Genomic DNA, 20,751 nt, shown 5'->3' on the forward strand with positions numbered 1-20,751 from the left:
TAAACAACAATTTTCAAGTCTTGACACAGATTCTCAACTGGATTTAGGTCTGGACTTTGACTGGGCCATTATATCACAGGAATAGGCTTTTGAGATAAACCAGTGTATTGTAGCTCTGGCTGTATGTTTAGGGTCATTGTCTTGCTGGAAGGTGAACCTCCGCCCCAGTGTCAAGTCTTTTGACAACTCTAACAGGTTTTCATATAAGATTGCCCTGTATTTGGCTTCACCATCTTCCCATCAACTTTGTCCAGCTTTCCTGTTCCTGTTAAAAAAAAAAGCATCCCAAGAACATGATGCTGCCACCAAAATGTTTCTCGATGAACATTGTGTGTTCAGGGTGATGTACAGTGCTAGGTTCCGCGTTTTGCATTTAGGCAAAAAAAGTTACATTTTGTTCTAATCTGACCAAAGCACCTTCTCACACATGTTAACTGTGTTCCCTACAGTACATGGCTTGTCGCAAACTGCAAGCACGACTTCTTATAGCTTTCTTTCAATAATGGCTTTCTTCCTGCCACTCCTCCATAAATGGCAGATTTGTGGAGTGTACGGCTAATAGTTGTCCTGTAGACAGATTTTCCCACCTGAGCTATGGATCTCTGCTTCTCCAGAGTTACCACTTTGTTGCTTCTCTGATTTGGTGGCTAGGCATGTCTTGGCCATGGCTAGCAGTTGTGCCATATGCTTTCTATTTTCAGATAACGGATTGTACCGTGCTCTGTGAGATGTTGAAGGTTTGGGATATTGTTTTGTATCTTAACCCTGCTTTAAACTTCTCCATAACTTTATCCCTGTCCTGTCTGGTGTGTTTGTTGGTCTTCATGATGCTGTTTGTTCACTAATGTTTTCTAACAAACCTTCACAAAACGGCTGTATTTATACTGAGATTAAATAACACACAGGTGGACTCTATTTACTAAGTAGTTGGTTTCTGAAGGCAGTTGTTTTCACTGGATTTTAGTTAGTGGGAATCAGAGTAAATGGGGCCTGAATATAAATGCTTGCCACACTTTTCTAATATTTATTTGTAAAAAATGTGTACACCATTTATCATTCTGCTTCCAAGTTGGTCTATCACATAAAATCCCAATAAAATACATTTTTGTTTGTGGTTGTAACATGACAAAATGTAGAAAAGTTCAGTGGGTATGAATACTTTTTCAAGACACTTTATAACTGAATTATACCCATTGAATGGTTTAAAAACATACCTTCCATACATTCGGAATCAGGTATTCCAAACAGACCATGGTACAGTATAGTATAAGAGCTACATTAAATCTACATATGTTTGCCATTTTATTACTATCTATTTTATTACTATTAACTGTTTAGCTTTATATTACATATTATATAATAATATAAGATTTGTTATAACAATATAACTCATTTGACTGTAGCAGTCAGGTGCTCTACAGTTCTTTCCGTCCATCAGTGAGAAGGGTCCACCTCCACAGGTCCAGTACTCATTTTGTATTATTTAGGTAGTGATACTGATGTTGTATTGTGTCATGGTCTAGGCCAGACTTATGTATTTCCCTGTGTTTCTCTCTCCCTCTCACTTTGTTATGCATACAGTATGTGTGTCTTTCATGAATGTCTCTATTCATAACAGCTAAATGTATCGTAGCATTAAACCAGAAGAATGTAGGATTTTACAGTATTACAAATATTTTAATATTTGTGATCTTCAGTTGATATTTGTAAAAAGATTGTCATTAGTACAATTTATTGGGTATGTGTATTGACTATGACAATGTTCTGAGTATATAATTTTCTGCTGCCTTTATCACAGCATGCTCAGCATTACACAAAGTCAATGTCAAGGTTACAACTAGGTACACTATGGCCAAAGGTATGTGGACACCTAGCTATCATACCCAAATGTGGCACTCCTTAAACTGCTGTCACAAAGCTGGAAATACACAATTGCACAGGATGTTTAAATGCTGTAACATTTTCTTCACTGGAAAAAAAAAGGCCTGAGCATGTCAATGGTGATATAAATTAGAACTATGAAAAATTGGAAAAGCTATAATGTAACACCTGGTATAATGCATATCATGTAGGGAACCATTTGAAATCACTTTATCTTGTGCCAAAATTTTGTCTTGTAGCAAAAAGCTTGTCGAAAACCTGGCCATCACACTCTTCTATTTTTTCAGCATTCTATTCCTGATTATTGATATGTTTTGGAGCATGGCTGTGTGAATTTTTGCTCATTAGCCACTGGAGCATTAGGTAAGGTACTGATCATGTGCTAGAAGGCCTTGGATGTAGTCGACATTCCAGTTCATCTCAAAGGTTTTCAGTGGGTTTGAGGTCAGGGCTCTGTGTAGGCCACTTTTAATTCAACCTTGGAAAAACATGTTTTCATAGACTTTGTTTTGTGCACAGGGACACTGTCATTCTGGAACAGGTTTGGGCTATGCATCTGAGTTCCTGTAAAATTGTAATGGTACAGTATACAAATCCATTCTATACAAATGCTTTCACATGTAAGCCACTAGAGTTGTTCCACACCAAATTATTCAAACCATGCCTTTATGGAATTCGCTATATGCAGTCATGCCCCTTAGTTTGAATGGAGTTAAATTGAAATTCTACATCATACAAAGACATTCTAGTCAATCTTGATCTTCAATTTTTGTAGCAATATTTTGATTAACTGTACTTTTATGTAAATGTCCAGACATACCAAGGAGGAAAAATAATGTTTACTGTGAGGCGATAAGTTGACATGTAGTTTATTTTATCTGGTTCTTTAAATATTATGCATACATACAACAGAAATCTAGTGGCTGCATCAATTCAACTGATGAGCCATAGATCAAGTGGGATTCAAACAAGTCATAAATTAAGCATTTATACATTCATTTACAATAATTTAGAATATACATTTTCATTGTACAGTGATGTCTTTCATTCTTTCACAAAGCTTTAAACATTTACCTCCGTCGCCTCACCCCACATAGTAAGTTCATCACTGAGTATTTAGAGCTGGGTGTGTGTGGGGGTCTTGGTTCAGGGTCTGAGGGGGTATTTTCTGTGACTGGAGCAATACTGTATACAGGAAGTGATGAAGGAGGTGATGAAGAGCTCTGCACATGTTCCACATCAGAAGTTTTAATGCTATTCCTCTCTTGTGACACACTTAGGTCTTGCAGATGCCTGACAAAGGTCAAAGTCTGTTGCGAGAGGGATGCGGAATCCTTTAAGACTTTTTCAAACTGCAAACAAGCAAAAATAAATACAGAGCATGAAATGTAATTCAATTCTGATGGCCTTACTGTCACAGTCTGGCAAAGAATGAACAAAACAAGTTTCATATATTGTCTTAAACATGCTTAATAAATAACACATTTATTTAAATCTACATTGGTTGTTTATTTTGTGTGCAGTTATAACAAATTATAATTGGAATGGTTTTCATGTTTTCCATTAATGACATTCCAGTTAACACCACTAGTTCCTGTGATGAAGTAAAATGATATTGAGCATCTATATGGAATTTAAAGTGTCATAAATCTGTAAATCTCTCAGCTCTCTGTTTTACCATCCCATTCCAGGTATCTTATACATCAGTTCTCTAGCTAGGGTTATGATTACTTGTCAAATGCTTACCCGCAGGTGATATACAGTAATTACTGTTACAACTCTATTGTTGTTTACCATTTGGCTTGTTTAGTAGATAACTGGATATAACTGTACTATGCAGAGCTTTTGAGAACACAATGCTGTACTTCATAAAGTAGATATGTTCAGTCTGAGATAGGAAATGTGTTTCACTTGTTTAAACAAGCACTGGATTGTTTGGGTCACAACATTGATTAGACCAATTTTGAATTTTGAATCACCAATGCAGATCAATGTTAAATATAGCTGCAAGCAGCGATGACGGGCCTTCGCACGTTTGTTCATCGCTATACGGTGCCTTCCAGAAAACACTGCACGGTGGGCAAGTGCATCAAGTGGGTAAATATCAGTGGACTATTTTATGTTGTTACTGACCCATTTGGGGACTGTAGGTAAATGAAACCCCACATTTTAGACAAACGGGGGCGCTAGTGAGCCACTTAAGAGACACACCTTTGTCTGACCTTTTTGTCCACACTTAACAGCCGACAAATGTGATGTATGTGTCAAATTTCAAGTTAATCTAAGCACGCCAAAAGACTTAAATATGCCTGAAAAAGAAAGTAAAGTTTGACACGTTACCATGAGAACAGTGTTTGAGATATCAAAAATCCGTTCGCAATTTCGCATCTGCAATATCTCTGCACCATGTTGGCCAAGTCTGGTCTCAATTGCATGAATCCCCTAGGAGGAGTATTTAAAAGTTTACTGCATGAAGCTGACAAAAAATCCACCTTTGTGACTGACACACTTCCTGGGGCCTGTTGGTGGCGCTATACCTGGGACTCACAATAAGCACATAGATGCGATCGGAATCCTTGGCCGAACATACACACCGCGTGTCATCACAATAAGACATTTTTTGCTTTAGATATTAGACACTTTCTGTTTCTCTGAATTCGCCATAATTTTGTCGCCTCGCCATGGCAGCACCGTTCGAGATATCGAAACTCACTTCGCAATTTAGCAAGTGCAATGTCTCGGCATCATGTTCACCACTTTTGGTGTCAATCGCATGAATCCTCTAGGAGGAGTATTTAAAAGTTCATTGCATGCAACTGTGAAAAAATCCACCTTTGTGACTGACACACTTCCTGGGGCCTGTTGGTGGCGCTATACCCGGGACTCACAATAAGCACATCGATGCGATCGGAATCCTTGGCCGAACATACACACCGCGTGTCATCACAATAAGACATTTTTTGCTTTAGATATTAGACACTTTCTGTTTCTCTGAATTCGCCATAACTTTGTCGCCTCGCCATGGCAGCACCGTTCGAGATATCAAAAATCCCTTCGCAATTTAGCAAGTGCAATGTCTTGGCATCATGTTCACCACTTTTGGTGTCAATCGCATGAATTCCCTAGGAGGAGTATTTAAAAGTTCACCACATGCAACTGTTGTGACTGACACACTTCCTGGCGCCTGTTGGTGGCGCTATGTCCGAGATTCACAATAGGCACATCGATGCGATCGGAATCCTTGGCCGAACATACACACCGCGTGTCATCCCAATAAGACATTTTTTGCTTTAGATATTAGACACTTCCTGTTTCTCTGAATTCGCCATAATTTTGTCGCCTCGCCATGGCAGCACCGTTCGAGATATCAAAAATCCCTTCGCAATTTAGCAAGTGCAATGTCTTGGCATCATGTTCACAACGTTTGATGTCAATCGCATGAATTCCCTAGGAGGAGTATTTAAAAGTTCACCGCATGCACTTATAAAACAATCCAAAATGGCCGACTTCCTGTTGGGCGGAGCTCATAGTTTAGAGCGCGAAAGTTGTTCGGGTCGATGAGATCTATATGCGTACCAACTCTCGTACATGTGCGTACATAATTGCCCGATCTGTGCACCAATGTTTGTTTTTGCATTACAGGGGGCGCTACAGAGCCCCCCTGCCACGCCCGTATTCCAACCTTTGTCCAATCCTAGTGTCGCGCGACTCTGACGTGTGTGCCAAATTTCAAGAGTTTTCGAGCATGTTAAGGGACCCCAATTGGCCAATGTGTGGGAAAAAATAAAAAAAAAAAATAAAAAAAAAAAACAAGCAGCGATGACGGGCCTTCGCACGTTTGTTCATCGCTATACGGTGCCTTCCAGAAAACAATGCACGGTGGGCAAGTGCATCAAGTGGGTAAATATCAGTGGACTATTTTATGTTGTTACTGACCCATTTGGGGACTGTAGGTAAATGAAACCCCACATTTTAGACAAACGGGGGCGCTAGTGAGCCACTTAAGAGACACACCTTTGTCTGACCTTTTTGTCCACACTTAACAGCCGACAAATGTGATGTATGTGTCAAATTTCAAGTTAATCTAAGCACGCCAAAAGACTTAAATATGCCTGAAAAAGAAAGTAAAGTTTGACACGTTACCATGAGAACAGTGTTTGAGATATCAAAAATCCGTTCGCAATTTCGCATCTGCAATATCTCTGCACCATGTTGGCCAAGTCTGGTCTCAATTGCATGAATCCCCTAGGAGGAGTATTTAAAAGTTTACTGCATGAAGCTGACAAAAAATCCACCTTTGTGACTGACACACTTCCTGGGGCCTGTTGGTGGCGCTATACCTGGGACTCACAATAAGCACATAGATGCGATCGGAATCCTTGGCCGAACATACACACCGCGTGTCATCACAATAAGACATTTTTTGCTTTAGATATTAGACACTTTCTGTTTCTCTGAATTCGCCATAATTTTGTCGCCTCGCCATGGCAGCACCGTTCGAGATATCGAAACTCACTTCGCAATTTAGCAAGTGCAATGTCTCGGCATCATGTTCACCACTTTTGGTGTCAATCGCATGAATCCTCTAGGAGGAGTATTTAAAAGTTCATTGCATGCAACTGTGAAAAAATCCACCTTTGTGACTGACACACTTCCTGGGGCCTGTTGGTGGCGCTATACCCGGGACTCACAATAAGCACATCGATGCGATCGGAATCCTTGGCCGAACATACACACCGCGTGTCATCACAATAAGACATTTTTTGCTTTAGATATTAGACACTTTCTGTTTCTCTGAATTCGCCATAACTTTGTCGCCTCGCCATGGCAGCACCGTTCGAGATATCAAAAATCCCTTCGCAATTTAGCAAGTGCAATGTCTTGGCATCATGTTCACCACTTTTGGTGTCAATCGCATGAATTCCCTAGGAGGAGTATTTAAAAGTTCACCACATGCAACTGTTGTGACTGACACACTTCCTGGCGCCTGTTGGTGGCGCTATGTCCGAGATTCACAATAAGCACATCGATGCGATCGGAATCCTTGGCCGAACATACACACCGCGTGTCATCCCAATAAGACATTTTTTGCTTTAGATATTAGACACTTCCTGTTTCTCTGAATTCGCCATAACTTTGTCGCCTCGCCATGGCAGCACCGTTCGAGATATCAAAAATCCCTTCGCAATTTAGCAAGTGCAATGTCTTGGCATCATGTTCACAACGTTTGATGTCAATCGCATGAATTCCCTAGGAGGAGTATTTAAAAGTTCACCGCATGCACTTATAAAACAATCCAAAATGGCCGACTTCCTGTTGGGCGGAGCTCATAGTTTAGAGCGCGAAAGTTGTTCGGGTCGATGAGATCTATATGCGTACCAACTCTCGTACATGTGCGTACATAATTGCCCGATCTGTGCACCAATGTTTGTTTTTGCATTACAGGGGGCGCTACAGAGCCCCCCTGCCACGCCCGTATTCCAACCTTTGTCCAATCCTAGTGTCGCGCGACTCTGACGTGTGTGCCAAATTTCAAGAGTTTTCGAGCATGTTAAGGGACCCCAATTGGCCAATGTGTGGGAAAAAAAAAAAAATAATAAAAAAAAATAAAAAAATAAAAAATAATAATACTCCCGAGGAAAAACAATAGGGCTTCGCACCATTCGGTGCTCAGGCCCTAATAATACTCCCGAGGAAAAACAATAGGGCTTCGCACCATTCGGTGCTCAGGCCCTAAATATGGTTGTTTAATTCCAAATGCTATATTAGTTTTTAGACACATTCCTTGCTGTACAAGGGTAAGCCATAGACCTGCACTACAGCCTGCAAAGAGTCTTTTTAAGAAACCAAATAACACCAAGTGATCCATTATGACCCATAACTACCCATCAATGCTTTAATGTTCAATGCTTCTGATGCTTTACTGTGTGGTGCAGATGATTCTGTCTCATAAATTTGGATAATGGAGTAAACATACATTATAATGGGGAACAAAACTGTATAGCTTCTGAAGCAAATTGCATAGCTATCAGTTTGTGAGAAAGTTACTGACCATCAGCCTTTACAAAAAGTCATGGTGAGGCTTTGTGTATTGTTCCACCATTATTGATTTGGGAGCAAGTTCTAAAGGTTCTAATTACTGGCCATCAGCCTTTGACTACTATCTTAAGCACCCCTAAAATTAATTCAGCAAAGATTGCAGGTAGGACAGAATAGAGGCAGATTTTATACAGAGAATAGGAAATTGTATGCAAATGCTGATAGACTATTAGAACTACCACTTAAATTGACACCCAAACAATACAGTTTTAAACCTCATAATGTCTATAGTTATAGATATTTTTACAGGGTATTTTCAAATTGGCAAGGATGCCAGAATCATGTCAAAGTGAGACTATAATATTGTGGTGCCTTGTTGACAGTGGGCCTCAGTTTTGCTCTTTGGAGTTTGCCGTGCTCCTCAAGCTGCCGTGCTCATCAGTTCTGCACCTTATCATTCCTCAACTAACTAGTTTGTCAGAATGCTCCCAAAAGCACAGAATCAATGCAAAGACTGTACTGTAGATACATTCTTTTTAACATAGAGGAAAACACTGAACTGGATAGTCCCAGAACAACACATATCAGTGCCATAAATCAGTCAGTCTGTGACTCATTCTGTGACTGTTAATATCATTACCAGGGTTTAAGTTTCAGCAAAATTTCCAGCCCTATTAGATCTCAAAAACCACACAAAGACCTGAAACTGGTCCAAACTACTAGGGCAACAACAAATAATTTGCATGGATTACTACTCTTTGTTATACAAACCCCCCTGAAAGCATTGGAACAAGAAGACCAATGGAAGACATTTGGGTTTGAGATTAAAACATAAATATGAGACCAGAATTTCAGCTTTCATTTCCTGATATTTACATCTAGATGTGTCCAACAACTTACAACATAACAAAACACACAATTTCTATGTGAGGAAAAAGTATAGTAATATATAGTTTTGTAGTTTTTTAATTTATAGTATAGTATAAATTAATTGTAAATAACACAATATATGGATGCATATCTCTTGCTAGAATAAGTCTATTAGATGGAATACTTAATGGAATAACTTCATTAAACAGAGGATCCACCTGTTGCACTGCATGCAAACTGTTGCATTTTGTGATTGTTAGGAGCAAATGGGACAGTTCCTTGCCAGACCACCAGAGGGGGTCAGAAAGCTATGCCTGAGTCTACTGAAAGCCTGTCTTTAGATTTCAATTTTAAAAGAAAGAAAGAAAGAAAGAAAGAAAGAAAGACAGAAAGAAAGAAAGAAAGAAAGAAAGAAAGAAAGAAAGAAAGAAAAAGAAAAACACAAATTAAGTCCTGAAAGGTCATGAGCTTTTTTTTTTTTAGATGTGATCTTAAATTAGAAAAGCTGTTTTCTTGAGATATAATTTTTCTCATGATATACAAATGCCTGACTAGGCAAGTATGCTGTACATGGATAAGAAGTGCGTCCATTTTCATTTAAATCACTGAATGCTGCAGGAGATAAGTGGTGCAGTGCCTCTGCTTTCGCCTTTCAATGCAAATCATGGGTTTGAACACTCATCCTCCCACTTTTTCAGTATGTAATTACATCACTTTAATAATATGTTAAGTGACCTTCACTTCATATTTCATTAAGTTCACATTTGTCAAACAAGTAGATCAAATTTTTAAGAAGGTAGGTAGCACTATCCAGTGAGATAGTCAGCTTAGTTACCTGCAAATGAAACACTTAAACTAACACTTTTTCCCTGTTTGTTTTATGAGTATATTAAAAAAAGTCCTGAACAGTGTTATAGGTTGATCGTATGCTAAGTCTTTAACCTAGTGAACCAGCATTAATGTACAGTGCATCCGGAAAGTATTCACACTGCTTCACTTTTTCCACATTTTTTTGTTACAGCCTTATTACAAAATGGATTAAATTCATTATTTTCCTCAAAAGTCAATAAACAATACTCTATTAAAACTCAATACTCTGCTATAATGACAACATGAAAGATGTTTGTTTGAAATCTTTGCAAATTTATTAAAAATAAAAAAATTAAAAACCACATGTAAATACGCATGTATTTACAGCCTTTGCTCAATACTTTTTTGAAGCACCTTTGGCAGCAATTACAGCAAGTATGATGCTGCAAGCTTGGCACAACTATTTTTGGGAAGTTTCTCCCGTTCTTCTTTGCAGGACCTTTTAAGGTCCATCAGGTTGGATGGGGAGCGTGGATGCACAGCCATTTTCAGATATCTCCAGACATGTTCAATCTGATTTAAGTCTGGTCTCCGGCCGGGCCACTCAAGGACACTACTTTCTTATCTTGGCTTTGTGCTTAAGGTACTTTTCCTGTTGGAAGATGAACCTTTGCCAATGTTTGAGGTCCGGATGTTTTCATCAAAGATGTCTGTACGTTGCTGCTCATCTTTCCCTTGATCCTAAATAGTCTCTCAGTCTACTAAATAGTGATCCTATTATAATGATCCTAAATAGTCTCTCCTGCCACTGAAAAACATCCCCACAGCATGATGCTGCCACCACCATGCTTCACTGTAGTGATGGTATTAGCCAAGTGATGAGTGGAAGACACTTGCTATTTAGGCCAAAGAGTTCAATCTTTATTTCATCAGACCAGAGAATTTTGTTTCTCATGGTATTACATCTCACAGTTTGGATTCCCCCAGGGGCGTCACTAGGCCCTTTTTAGGGGGGATTTAGCCCCCCTAAACTTCTGCCCAGCCCCCCTAAAAAATTGTTTGTTGATTTTTTAAATGTATTTATTTTTTTATTTAAAAAATTATTTTTGATCGCTTCAGTCTCCTTTAAAAACGCATTTGAAGCGGCGACAAGCTGCGTCATGTTTCGACTCCTCCCCTGAACTGAGTCTGCGTGAATTTCAATCTGCAGGGACGCCGAGCAGAGCGAACATCAGAGAGTACAACTACTTTCAAGAGAGCAAGGGTTATTCCCATCCTAAAGAAACCTGCTCTGGATCCATCAGCCATTAGTAACTACAGACCAGGTATCACTTCTTTCGTTTCTTTCAAAAATTCTTGAAAGCATTTTCTATAATCAACTGTCTGTCTATCTCTCACAGAACAACCTCCAAGATCCCAACCAGTCTGGCTTTAAAGCAGCTCATTCCACAGAGACAGCCCTTTTGGATGTCTCTGAGAAACTAACATGCTGCTAGATCAGCCAAACTCTCATCCGTCCTTATCCTCCTTGACCTTTCAGCAGCATTTGATACGGTCAACCACAAGACTCTCTTGTCCACCCTCAGGAGTCTTGGGATTTGCGGATCAGCTTGGGAATGGTTTGCTTCCTACCTGGAAGGACGCTCATATCAGGTAACATGGAGGGGAGTGACATCTGCTCCAACGCAGACTCTCCACTGGTGTCCCACAGGGCTCAGTACTTGGTCCTCTTCTTTTCTCCCTGTATACTCACTCTCTTGGTGAAGTTATTTCCTCACACGGGTTTTCTTACCACTGCTATGCTGATGATACACAACTTATCTTCTCTTTCCCACCCTCAGATACTACAGATCGTATCTCAGCATATCTGGCATAAATATCATCATGGATGACTGCTCATCAGTTAAAGCTCAATCCTAACAAAACTGAACTGCTGATCATCCCAGATGATTCATCCCCAGGTCATGATCTTGCTATATCCTTGCACAACGATCTGATCTCCCCTTCAGCCACAGCTCGCAACCTTGGGGTAACCATGGACAATCAACTGTCCTTTTCCTCTCATGTTGCTAATGTGACTCGCTCATGTCGGTTTCTTCTCTACAACATTAGAAGGATTCAGCCATTTTTGTTCACACAGGCTGCTCAGGTACAGTACTTGTTCAGTCTCTTGTCATTTCTAAACTGGATTACTGCAACACACTGCTGGCAGGTCTACCTATGAACGCAATCCGTCCTCTGCAAATGATCCAAAATTCAGCTGCCCGGCTTGTTTTCAACCTGCCAAAGTTCTCGCATACCACCCCGCTGCTGCGATCCCTCCACTGGCTTCCGGTAGCTGCACGCATCAGATTCAAAACACTGATGCTGGCCTACAAAGCCAAAAATGGACCAGCTCCCTCTTACCTCAAAGCCCTCATCACTCCTCGCACTGCACCCCGCACCCTCCGATATACCAGCACTGCTCGACTGGTTCCACCATCTCTCAGGGTAAGAGGCAAGTATAGTACAAGACTCTTCTCTGTTCCGGCACCAAGGTGGTGGAATGAACTTCCCCTAGAGGTCCGGACAGCTGAGTCACTGACTATTTTCAAGCGGCGGTTGAAGACCTACTTATTCAGGAAACACTTCAAATAGCACTTCTTTCCTTATCTTTTGCATATTAAAAAAAGGAGAGACTTTTTCATTGTAACTTTGAACAAATGTTTTAAACACATGGTATCTCAAGTATGTAACCTAGTGAGACAGCACTAATGTATTCAATGTTAGAGATTTAAGCACTTATGTACGTCGCTCTGGATAAGGGCATCTGCCAAATACTGTAAATGTAAATGGTCTGAGAGTCCTTCAGCTTTGCCTTCTGGCAAACTCCATCATGTGCCTTTTACTGAGGAGTCGCTTCTGTCTGGCCATACAGGCCTGATTGGTGGAGTGCTGCAGAGATGGTTGTTCTTCTGGTTCTCCTCTAGCCACAGAGAAATGCTGGTGCTCTGTCAGATTGACCATCAGATTCATGGTCACCTCCCTGACTAAGGCCCTTCTGCCCCAATCACTCAGTTTGGCCAGGCAGCCCACACTAGTTCTGGTAGTTCCAAACCTCTCTCATTTATGGGTGATGCAGGCCACTGTGCTCATTGGGACCTTCAATGCTGCAGAAATTTTTCTGTAGCTTGATACAATCCTATCTCGGAGGTCTACAAAAATTCCTTGGACTTCATGGCTTGATTTGTGCTCTGACATGAACTTTCCAAATCATGTCCAATGAATTGAATTTACCACAGGTGGACTCCAATCAAGTTGTAGAACCATCTCAAAGATGATATCATGGCAAAGGCTGTGAATACTTATGTACATGTGATTTTTTTTTCTTCTTTTATTTTTATTAAATTTGCAAAGATTTCAAACTTTCTTCTTTCACATTGTCATTATGGGGTATTGTTTGTAGAATTTTGAGGAAAATGATGACTTGAATCCATTTTGGAATAAGGCTGTAACATAATGTGGAAAAAGTGAAGCACTGTATTGTACTTGTGGACTTGATCTTTAGGGACAAAATTGTCCCTTTTCTAGCAAAGAATGGTATAAACCAGGCAACCCAGTATTTTTTAAATGAAGTACACTTCGAGGATAGGATCAATTAGCATGTGACATTGACAAACATAACATTGACAAATATTCTACAATTACATTTAAGGTATATATTATTTTTTATTATTAGAGCTACATTTATAGTTAAGTTTTATTGTTATATTTAACATTTTATCTTTAACATTTATTATTTGATACGAGTCACTCACTAAATGTAGGCTTTAAAAACGTTAAAAAGTGTTAAGACCAAATGTTCTGCATGCATACTAATATTACTTTATACTAATGTTAGGAGTCTTCTGTTGCAATTTTACCTGTAAGATAGTTGGCATCATATTTTCTGTATTAAAGTCAGTAAAAGTTAAAGAAGTAATTGTAGAAGCTTGGAGTAGATCTGCATCATTGTTTAGTTAACAGTTCATTTTATAAATAATTTTAGTGTACAGATACAATAACAGAAATATAATAGAAATATACAGATGTAATAACAGAAATATAATAATGCCCATACATGTACCTTACTTTAACTATTTACAAATACAGAGTCAGAGCATCTGGATAAAATTATTATATTTATATTATTAAGATTGCAATAAAACATTCTTTTTAATGCATTGTTACATTTAATGTAGAAGGGTGTAGTTTATATTTGTGTATTTCATTTTCATGTATTTTCATGAAGATCATATCCTTAGAGACCTAAAGCCAATATTTATGATTTATAGTCCAAATTAATATGACATTGCTAAATTATTAACTTTATATTTAGGTGTTAATGTACCTGCTGGGTGTTACACTGCAGAAGGTCTTTTGTCCATGTAGACGTCACTGTTAGGCCCATAGTTTGAGCCAGAGAGTGATGCTTAATTTCCAGCTCCTGTTGAATAGGTATCGGAAATTATTCTTTCTTCAAAATGAACAGAGGAATAATAGTTTGTTTGAGTGTAGGTTAGGATATAAGAGTATGGATGTATTTTTCACCTCAAGAAGATGTGTACTTGTGCTCAGGTGCACCTGACACTCATGAATCCTACTCTGGAACAGGCCCAGTTTTGTGTACAAGCCCTAAAACACATTTGTACTAACTTAAAGAAATTTGACAACCCCTCTGAGCATTATCACTGTATCAAGTGTGGATTCATTGATGAAAAATTCCTTTATGAATTAATGTACACCAAATTCATTTAGAATCTAACCTCAGTGTCAGTGAGAACAGTGTGAGGATCCTCAGGGTCCTGGCACTTTTCTGGCTGCAGGGTCACTTTTGTGTGCAGATCCTCTAGCTGCTCCCAGTACTCCTGCAACTCCTGCTGAACATTAGCCATGCATACCCCATACTGATCCTGGGTCTGAAGGAGAACGCGTAGATCACTCACCCTGACCAAGGGAGAAGAGGATAAAGGGAGAGTGTAATACAGGCAGAGAGTATGGAATTGTTCTTTTAGTTATGCTCAGACATTGCTATTTGCAGCAACAAAAGAACATTTCCATTATCTTACACCTATTCCTAAGCATCTACAAATTAATCTGAAAAAAATAATGCAAAAGCACTTTGGTGGCATAATATTTACCTCTCTTGAAGATAAGCACAAATATGTTTCACTCTGTCTTCTACTTTAGATTTGATCGCTTTTTCCTCCTTATTGTTGGTCTGCAACAGCTGCTCTTCAATAGGAACACTATTGTTTGCTGCAACTGTTATTAATTCAGATACTGCCTAATAAAAAAAAGCACACCCATTAAAAAGTGTTTATTAGACGACACCTGAAAAGAACCATTCCTAACATTGTACAGATTCGATTTTTCGAAAACAGATGTGGCAAGTGAACATGATGACTCAATCCTAGAGGAATGAGTTATTTATTTGGATGCCATGTGTGAGTACCTGCTCATGTTAACCCTATAAATATGCAAATTATAAATATGCAGGTGTAAAACTGTCAAATCAGTTTTATCAAGACAGTTGTTACATCTAAAAACACTCAAACTGCTAGGCTGTGTTTTGTTGACTCTCAACTCTCTATTAAAGGTTTACTCTATAAAAAAAAAAAAAAAAACAGTAAATAGTAGAATCTCAAACTTACTAGTGTGTTAGTTTCTCAATTTATTTTGGGCTATGCAATTGCCACTGCTAGAAATACAGGTTGATATGACAGCAACAGCATTGCTCAATTCTATTAACCCACAGAAAGAATAAAGAATGAATATATATATATATATATATATATATATATATATATATATATATATATATATATATCCAACTGACCTCCAATTTGGAAATGAGGCCTTGTATCTGGGAAACTCTTGTATCTGAAACTGGTTCCTGGAGAATGGAGACCACCAAGCCATCCAGTAGAGCTCTCACCATGGATAACAAATGACCGGCATCTTGCTGACTGATGAGACTGTAGACAAATGACATAAATCTATAATATGTCCCAATAGGATGTATGTGAAATTACAGTTCCACTTCAAGTTTCATGTAAATCTATTTAAAGAATCATGTGTTACAGCTGTTTGATTAAAAAATTCTAAATTCTACAGCTTTGTTAGACTTGACTTTTGTGTAATGGCCCTACGGTTTGTATATGTCAGTATGTTCTTGGTAATTGTTGAGTGTTTACACATTGCTAAGGAGGTCGACACCAAATTTATAAACACTAGGTAAAAATTCTAGGACTAATTTAAAGTTTCTAATTTTTTTTTTTTTTAGAAGACGTATTAGCATATACTTTACATAATATAGAGTTAAATTGAAGCTTTTTTGTTTGAAAACCCAAATCCAATGAATAGGGCTCATGGTTCCTGAGAACAAATATATAAATGCTTGCACTCTTGCACACCATTAGGCTGATAGAGCCATCTCACTGTCTTGGAGCATGGAGTACTCGCTGTTGACTAAGTTTCAATTCTTAAGTTGTGGGCCGCACAATACATTTCAGTGAAGAAGAAACAAAACTGAACAAAAACAATAAGGTTCCAGTCTTATGTGCTTGAAAACATAATAAGAACATTCTTAACAAAACAATAGTGTTCCAGCATGGACCTTCACTTAATAATATGTAAGTTGCTCTGGATAAGGGTGTTACTGTACAGTAAATCCACAACATAGACACACATGCACACACACACACACACACACACACACGCACACACATGCATGCACACACAAACACAAAATATATTTTGCGCTTAACTTACCGTTAATTTCCATACCAATAAAATGGCAGTGAATTTTCAAGTCTTGCTTACTTTTAAATAGATAAAATATATTTTTAAAAAGGCTTTTGTTCAATAGTTTAACATTCAAGCATTGTGACATTCAACCAACTATTTAAAAAGAGTATGGAATCACTTAACGTTGAGAAAAAAATTATGAAATTATCAAAAACAAAATACATGGACAGATCAGCTTTGCAGGGTGGAGCCTTATCATGGACCAGTTTTTTTAATTGAAACCATAAATATTCAGCTGGATTGAGATCCAGGTGTTTGCTGGACATGTCATTCAGTTGATATGCCTTTCCTGAAGAAAAGCTTTAATTGTGTCGAAGATGCATTGTCATCCTGAAAAATTACTTCATCATCACCAAACCTACATTTGTTTTGTTGTGCATTTTCTATTTTCAAGGCATATTGCTTTGAATTTTCCATCCTGAAATTTTGATGTCTTTCTTAGTCTGCCTGTATGTTTATAACCGTCTCATTAAGTTTAGATTTGCTCCAAATTTTAGACATAGCGGACTGGGAGCAACCAACTTCTTTGGCCACAATCCAATGTTGAAATTCCTTGTTAACTGAGTTTTATAATCCTTTCCATAGTTTCAACTGAAAGCTCTTTCTTCGGAGCCAAATATACTTTCGATTCCAACAGCTAATTAAGGTGTGTAAGCACTCCCTTTTAACTACTGACTAATTGACATTTTAGACTTGTGCCTGTATTTGTTTTGGAAATGTTAATTAAAAGATGAATTGTTAGTTTTTGTTTATTCTATTTTTTCCTCAACACTGTGTGATTCCAAACTTTTCCTGTACTTTATTTAGAAAAAGACACGCCATTTAAATTAAAAATACTAGCAATTGTTTATGTGTTTCACAAAGCTAGAATGTTAAGCTATTGATATGTGAAAGTGAAGTGACATACGGCTAAGTATGGTGACCCATACTCAGAATTTGTCCTCTGCGTTTAACCCATCCAAAGTGCACACACACAGCAGTGAACACACACACACACTGAACACACACCCGGAGCAGTGGGCAGCTGTTTATGCCCGGGGAGCAGTTGGGGGGTTCGGTGCCTTGCTCAAGGTCACCTCAGTCGTGGCCGGCCCGAGACACGAACCCACAACCTTAGGGTTAGGAGTCAGACTCTCTATTAGGCCACGATCTGATATTCATATCTGTGATTTGTTTGTTTGCATCCTCTAAGTGTGGTAATTCCATCATTTTGCCAGGGGTTGTATTTGAGTTTCATGTCTATAATTCCCCACTGGTTTCATGCAGTCTTTGCTCCAAATAGACACAATAATGAGTCAAATAATGACTCACTGCCTTAAGAATCTCTAGAAGCCTGAAGTGTACACCCTTAGTTATTTAATAGTTTCATATTTTCCAGCTGTTGATTCTATGTTAATATACACATTAGATTTCTTGACTTTCTGAAAAAAATTCAAATAATAATAATGGTAATCTTTCATTTTACACTATTTTATTGTTGCTCCCAAAATCTTTAGCTCTAGTGTAAAATAAGGACAGAATGCATTACAAGTTTATTAGAGGTTTTAACTTAAGTAGAAAGATTTTGGAAAATTGTCTTATGTGTGGCAACCTGAGAAACCCTGTGAGAGCATCACTGTGGCTGAACTCCTAAAAACAAAAATGCCAAAATCAGGTTCTGACAAAAATTGAGGGTTTTTTCCAGTACTTTTGTACTATAAGAAGACATACGTATATTTTACAAAGTTTAACGCATTTGAAATGTTTGCCGATATAACTAATGGAAACATTGCTGTGAAAAAGCTATGAACGATGCTTTAATATGCGAAAAATACACAATCAAGCAAATCAAACAGTGAGGTACTGTTGTTTGAAATGGGTTAATTTTGGTATACTTTGCAGGATGAGTTAAGTTTCACTTTTGTTTTCACTATTTTAGGACACACAGACACATGCACTGTCTGTAGACTTGCATAAAAATGCAATTTATTTTCACATTTTCTTTAGAGTGATTTCTAGGAGAAGAAAACACGTTTTACTTTTTCTACTGTTCCATTAGCAGTAAGATGTGAGAAAAAAGTGGAGGAAATTCAGCATCACTGTTCCAATCTCAATAAGTCATTCAGCAATAATCACTCCAAGTGTGTGGCAAATAAAATAACAGCTTGGCACAAAGAACCCCATTGTCAAATCTGAGTCCTACAGGCAACATTGGCATTAAGTAACGTCAACGTTCATGAGTCCACCATCAGGCAAACACTTGTTAAGCCACTACTCTCCAGAAGTTAGACTCTTATATTTGCTCAAGATAACGTGGACAGATGAAGCCTTTTTCTTCATTATTTTGGTAGTTATTTTTTGAAACCCAAACATTGCATTGCAATATAAGAACCTCATCCCAACCATGAAGCATGGTGGTGGCAGTATCATGCATTGGGGGATGCTTTGTTGGCTCGGGTCCAGGACATTTTACCATCACTTATAGATTTATGAAATCTGGATTGTACCAGAAGTCCAAAAAGGAGAATGCCTTTACATTTTTGTCCTGTAAGTTGCCAGTAAGCCAGTAATTTCAGATAATATGAAGTCAATTTATAATAATTCCAACTGAGAAAATATAGTCAGAGTTATTATTGATAATAAACTGCTGGATGAGCTGGAACCTATGAGAAGCCTGTCAGTCAAATTCTATATAGTTATAATGGACTTCTATATAGTATATAACGCTATAAAGTAATGACATAGCAATGTCAGTTCAGGAAAGCTTGCAATTTTCACAATTTTCAAAAGTATAGTGATCATCTGAAGGGTTTGCCCTGCTTGCTACACATATAGGAGTGGCTAGTTAATTATAATTAAATTAGGTGTTTCTTTACTGTATTTTCCTTACCTCGTCTGATGAGGTTGACTAATCCTTTTCCCAACAATCTCACTCTTCTCCGAGACATTGTTCTGTAAAAAAATTAAATTAAATTAAAAATAAAAAAATGTAAATAAATAATAATTATAATAATAATAATTATATTCATTGTTTCATACAGGAGACATCCTTGTGCTAAAAATTCAAATGGAAAGAAAAAATAAAAACAGTAGTTCTTTAAGTTTTTAGACAGGATTTGTGTATGAACTATATGTACATATTGACTTACCTGCTTATATTGCCTTCTGTATTGGTAAAGGAACTTAAGTAGAGAAACAAAGTAGAAGACAAGTCCTATAAACAGTATCACAGCCAGCAGCAACCTGCCTCCAAACTCAGGAAAATGTGTCTCTTCCTGAATCACAAACCACAATGCTGCTACTGGAGCTAGACATCGAATCCATCTGGGACAGTGCCCCCAATGTGAACTGTTGGGAAATAATTTTGATGTTAAACTCTGTACTTTTCTTATAACTAGATTAACTGTTTTGATGATTAACAGCGTGTCGGTATAAAATGGTAGCCAACTCCCAGCTCCATGGTATTCAGATCTTTCCTGAGGGTTATTTTCTAGCTCTAAAACCTTGCCAGTAGCTGAACTGGCAACTCTAAATTGCGCCTAGGGTAAGACGAGTGAGTGAGTGAGTCTGTATGCATGTATGTATATATGTATGTATATATACCATGATAGACTGGCATCTGATCCAAGGTCTTTTCCCGCTTCATGCCCGTCGTTTCCAAGATTGGCTCCACTGTCATCAGGACAAAGCAGTTACTGAAGATGAATCAATAAAGTACTACCCTAATTTAAATCATAAAAATGACAAAACTTCTACGTTCATAAGTCATAAGTGTGAAAGTATATACACAGGATTGTCCGTAGTGATTATTATATACACAATTACACACAATCAATTCCACAAACACATACCTGCTCAACTGCTTTACATACTTACTTCTTCCAGCACTGTTTCTGCTCCATTTCCACACCATCCTCTATCTCACGCTCATCCTCCGTCTTTCGATACCCTTTCAGGTCCCTCACATCCACCGTCGTCAACTGAGGCATTGGTGTAAAAGCTTTGATTGGAGCACTGTTACGACTGTGCATCTGTTCTCCATCGGTTGAAGCTCAGGTAAAAGACTTGTTTGTCCTGTAACACCAGCTTAGCAGCCATGTCTTCTAGTTGCTTTTGTTTTGAAGCTTTGTTCAGTCAACAGAAGCATGTGTGGAATGCGGTGTGACACAGAGTCTTTATGTACTTAACACGCATGAAATTAACACCGTGAAATTAACTTTAACCCCTCTCATCCCTAGCATCAATTGAAGATTAAAATTGATTACATTTTTCTAAACAGCTTTTATAGCATTTCTTAAATTATACATATATCAAGTGCAACTTCACAACAAAACAGACTCTCAT

At 38.2% G+C, this 20,751-nt stretch overlaps 1 protein-coding gene across 2 annotated transcripts; it reads right to left on the minus strand.

The window, feature by feature from the left end:
- Positions 1 to 2,733: 2,733 nt before the first annotated feature.
- si:ch211-151h10.2 (uncharacterized protein LOC567699 homolog) lies at positions 2,734 to 20,712 on the minus strand. 2 transcript variants are annotated; one of them, XM_060877673.1, is made up of 10 exons: positions 20,284 to 20,712; positions 20,011 to 20,079; positions 19,557 to 19,755; positions 19,298 to 19,359; positions 15,458 to 15,596; positions 14,760 to 14,905; positions 14,385 to 14,565; positions 14,170 to 14,253; positions 13,970 to 14,065; positions 2,734 to 3,233 (listed from the first exon to the last, which is right to left on the minus strand). In XM_060877673.1, exons 1-10 carry the CDS (start codon positions 20,436 to 20,438, stop codon positions 2,952 to 2,954), a joined length of 1,413 nt encoding a protein of 470 aa, XP_060733656.1. In that variant the 5' UTR covers positions 20,439 to 20,712; the 3' UTR covers positions 2,734 to 2,951. The 2 variants fall into 2 exon arrangements, with proteins under 2 accessions (XP_060733656.1, XP_060733657.1); XM_060877674.1 differs by having other exon boundaries at positions 20,259 to 20,712.
- Between the last annotated feature and the right edge of the window lie 39 nt (positions 20,713 to 20,751).

This window comes from Tachysurus vachellii, chromosome 9 (assembly GCF_030014155.1).
Source record: "Tachysurus vachellii isolate PV-2020 chromosome 9, HZAU_Pvac_v1, whole genome shotgun sequence".
Lineage (NCBI taxonomy): Eukaryota > Metazoa > Chordata > Actinopteri > Siluriformes > Bagridae > Tachysurus > Tachysurus vachellii.

What these genes read in the sequence shown, in the direction of transcription:
- si:ch211-151h10.2 (XM_060877673.1), bottom strand. Translation starts at nt 20,438, where the DNA reads ATGCACAGTCGTAACAGTGCTCCAATCAAAGCTTTTACACCAATGCCT. An exon ending in AGTCAACCTCATCAGACGAG is followed by an intron (nt 15,597 to 19,297) that starts GTAAGGAAAATA and finishes ATTTGTCTACAG; the next exon opens with TCTCATCAGTCAGCAAGATG. An exon ending in TGCAGTGTAACACCCAGCAG is followed by an intron (nt 3,234 to 13,969) that starts GTACATTAACAC and finishes GCTTGTTTGCAG; the next exon opens with TTTGAAAAAGTCTTAAAGGA.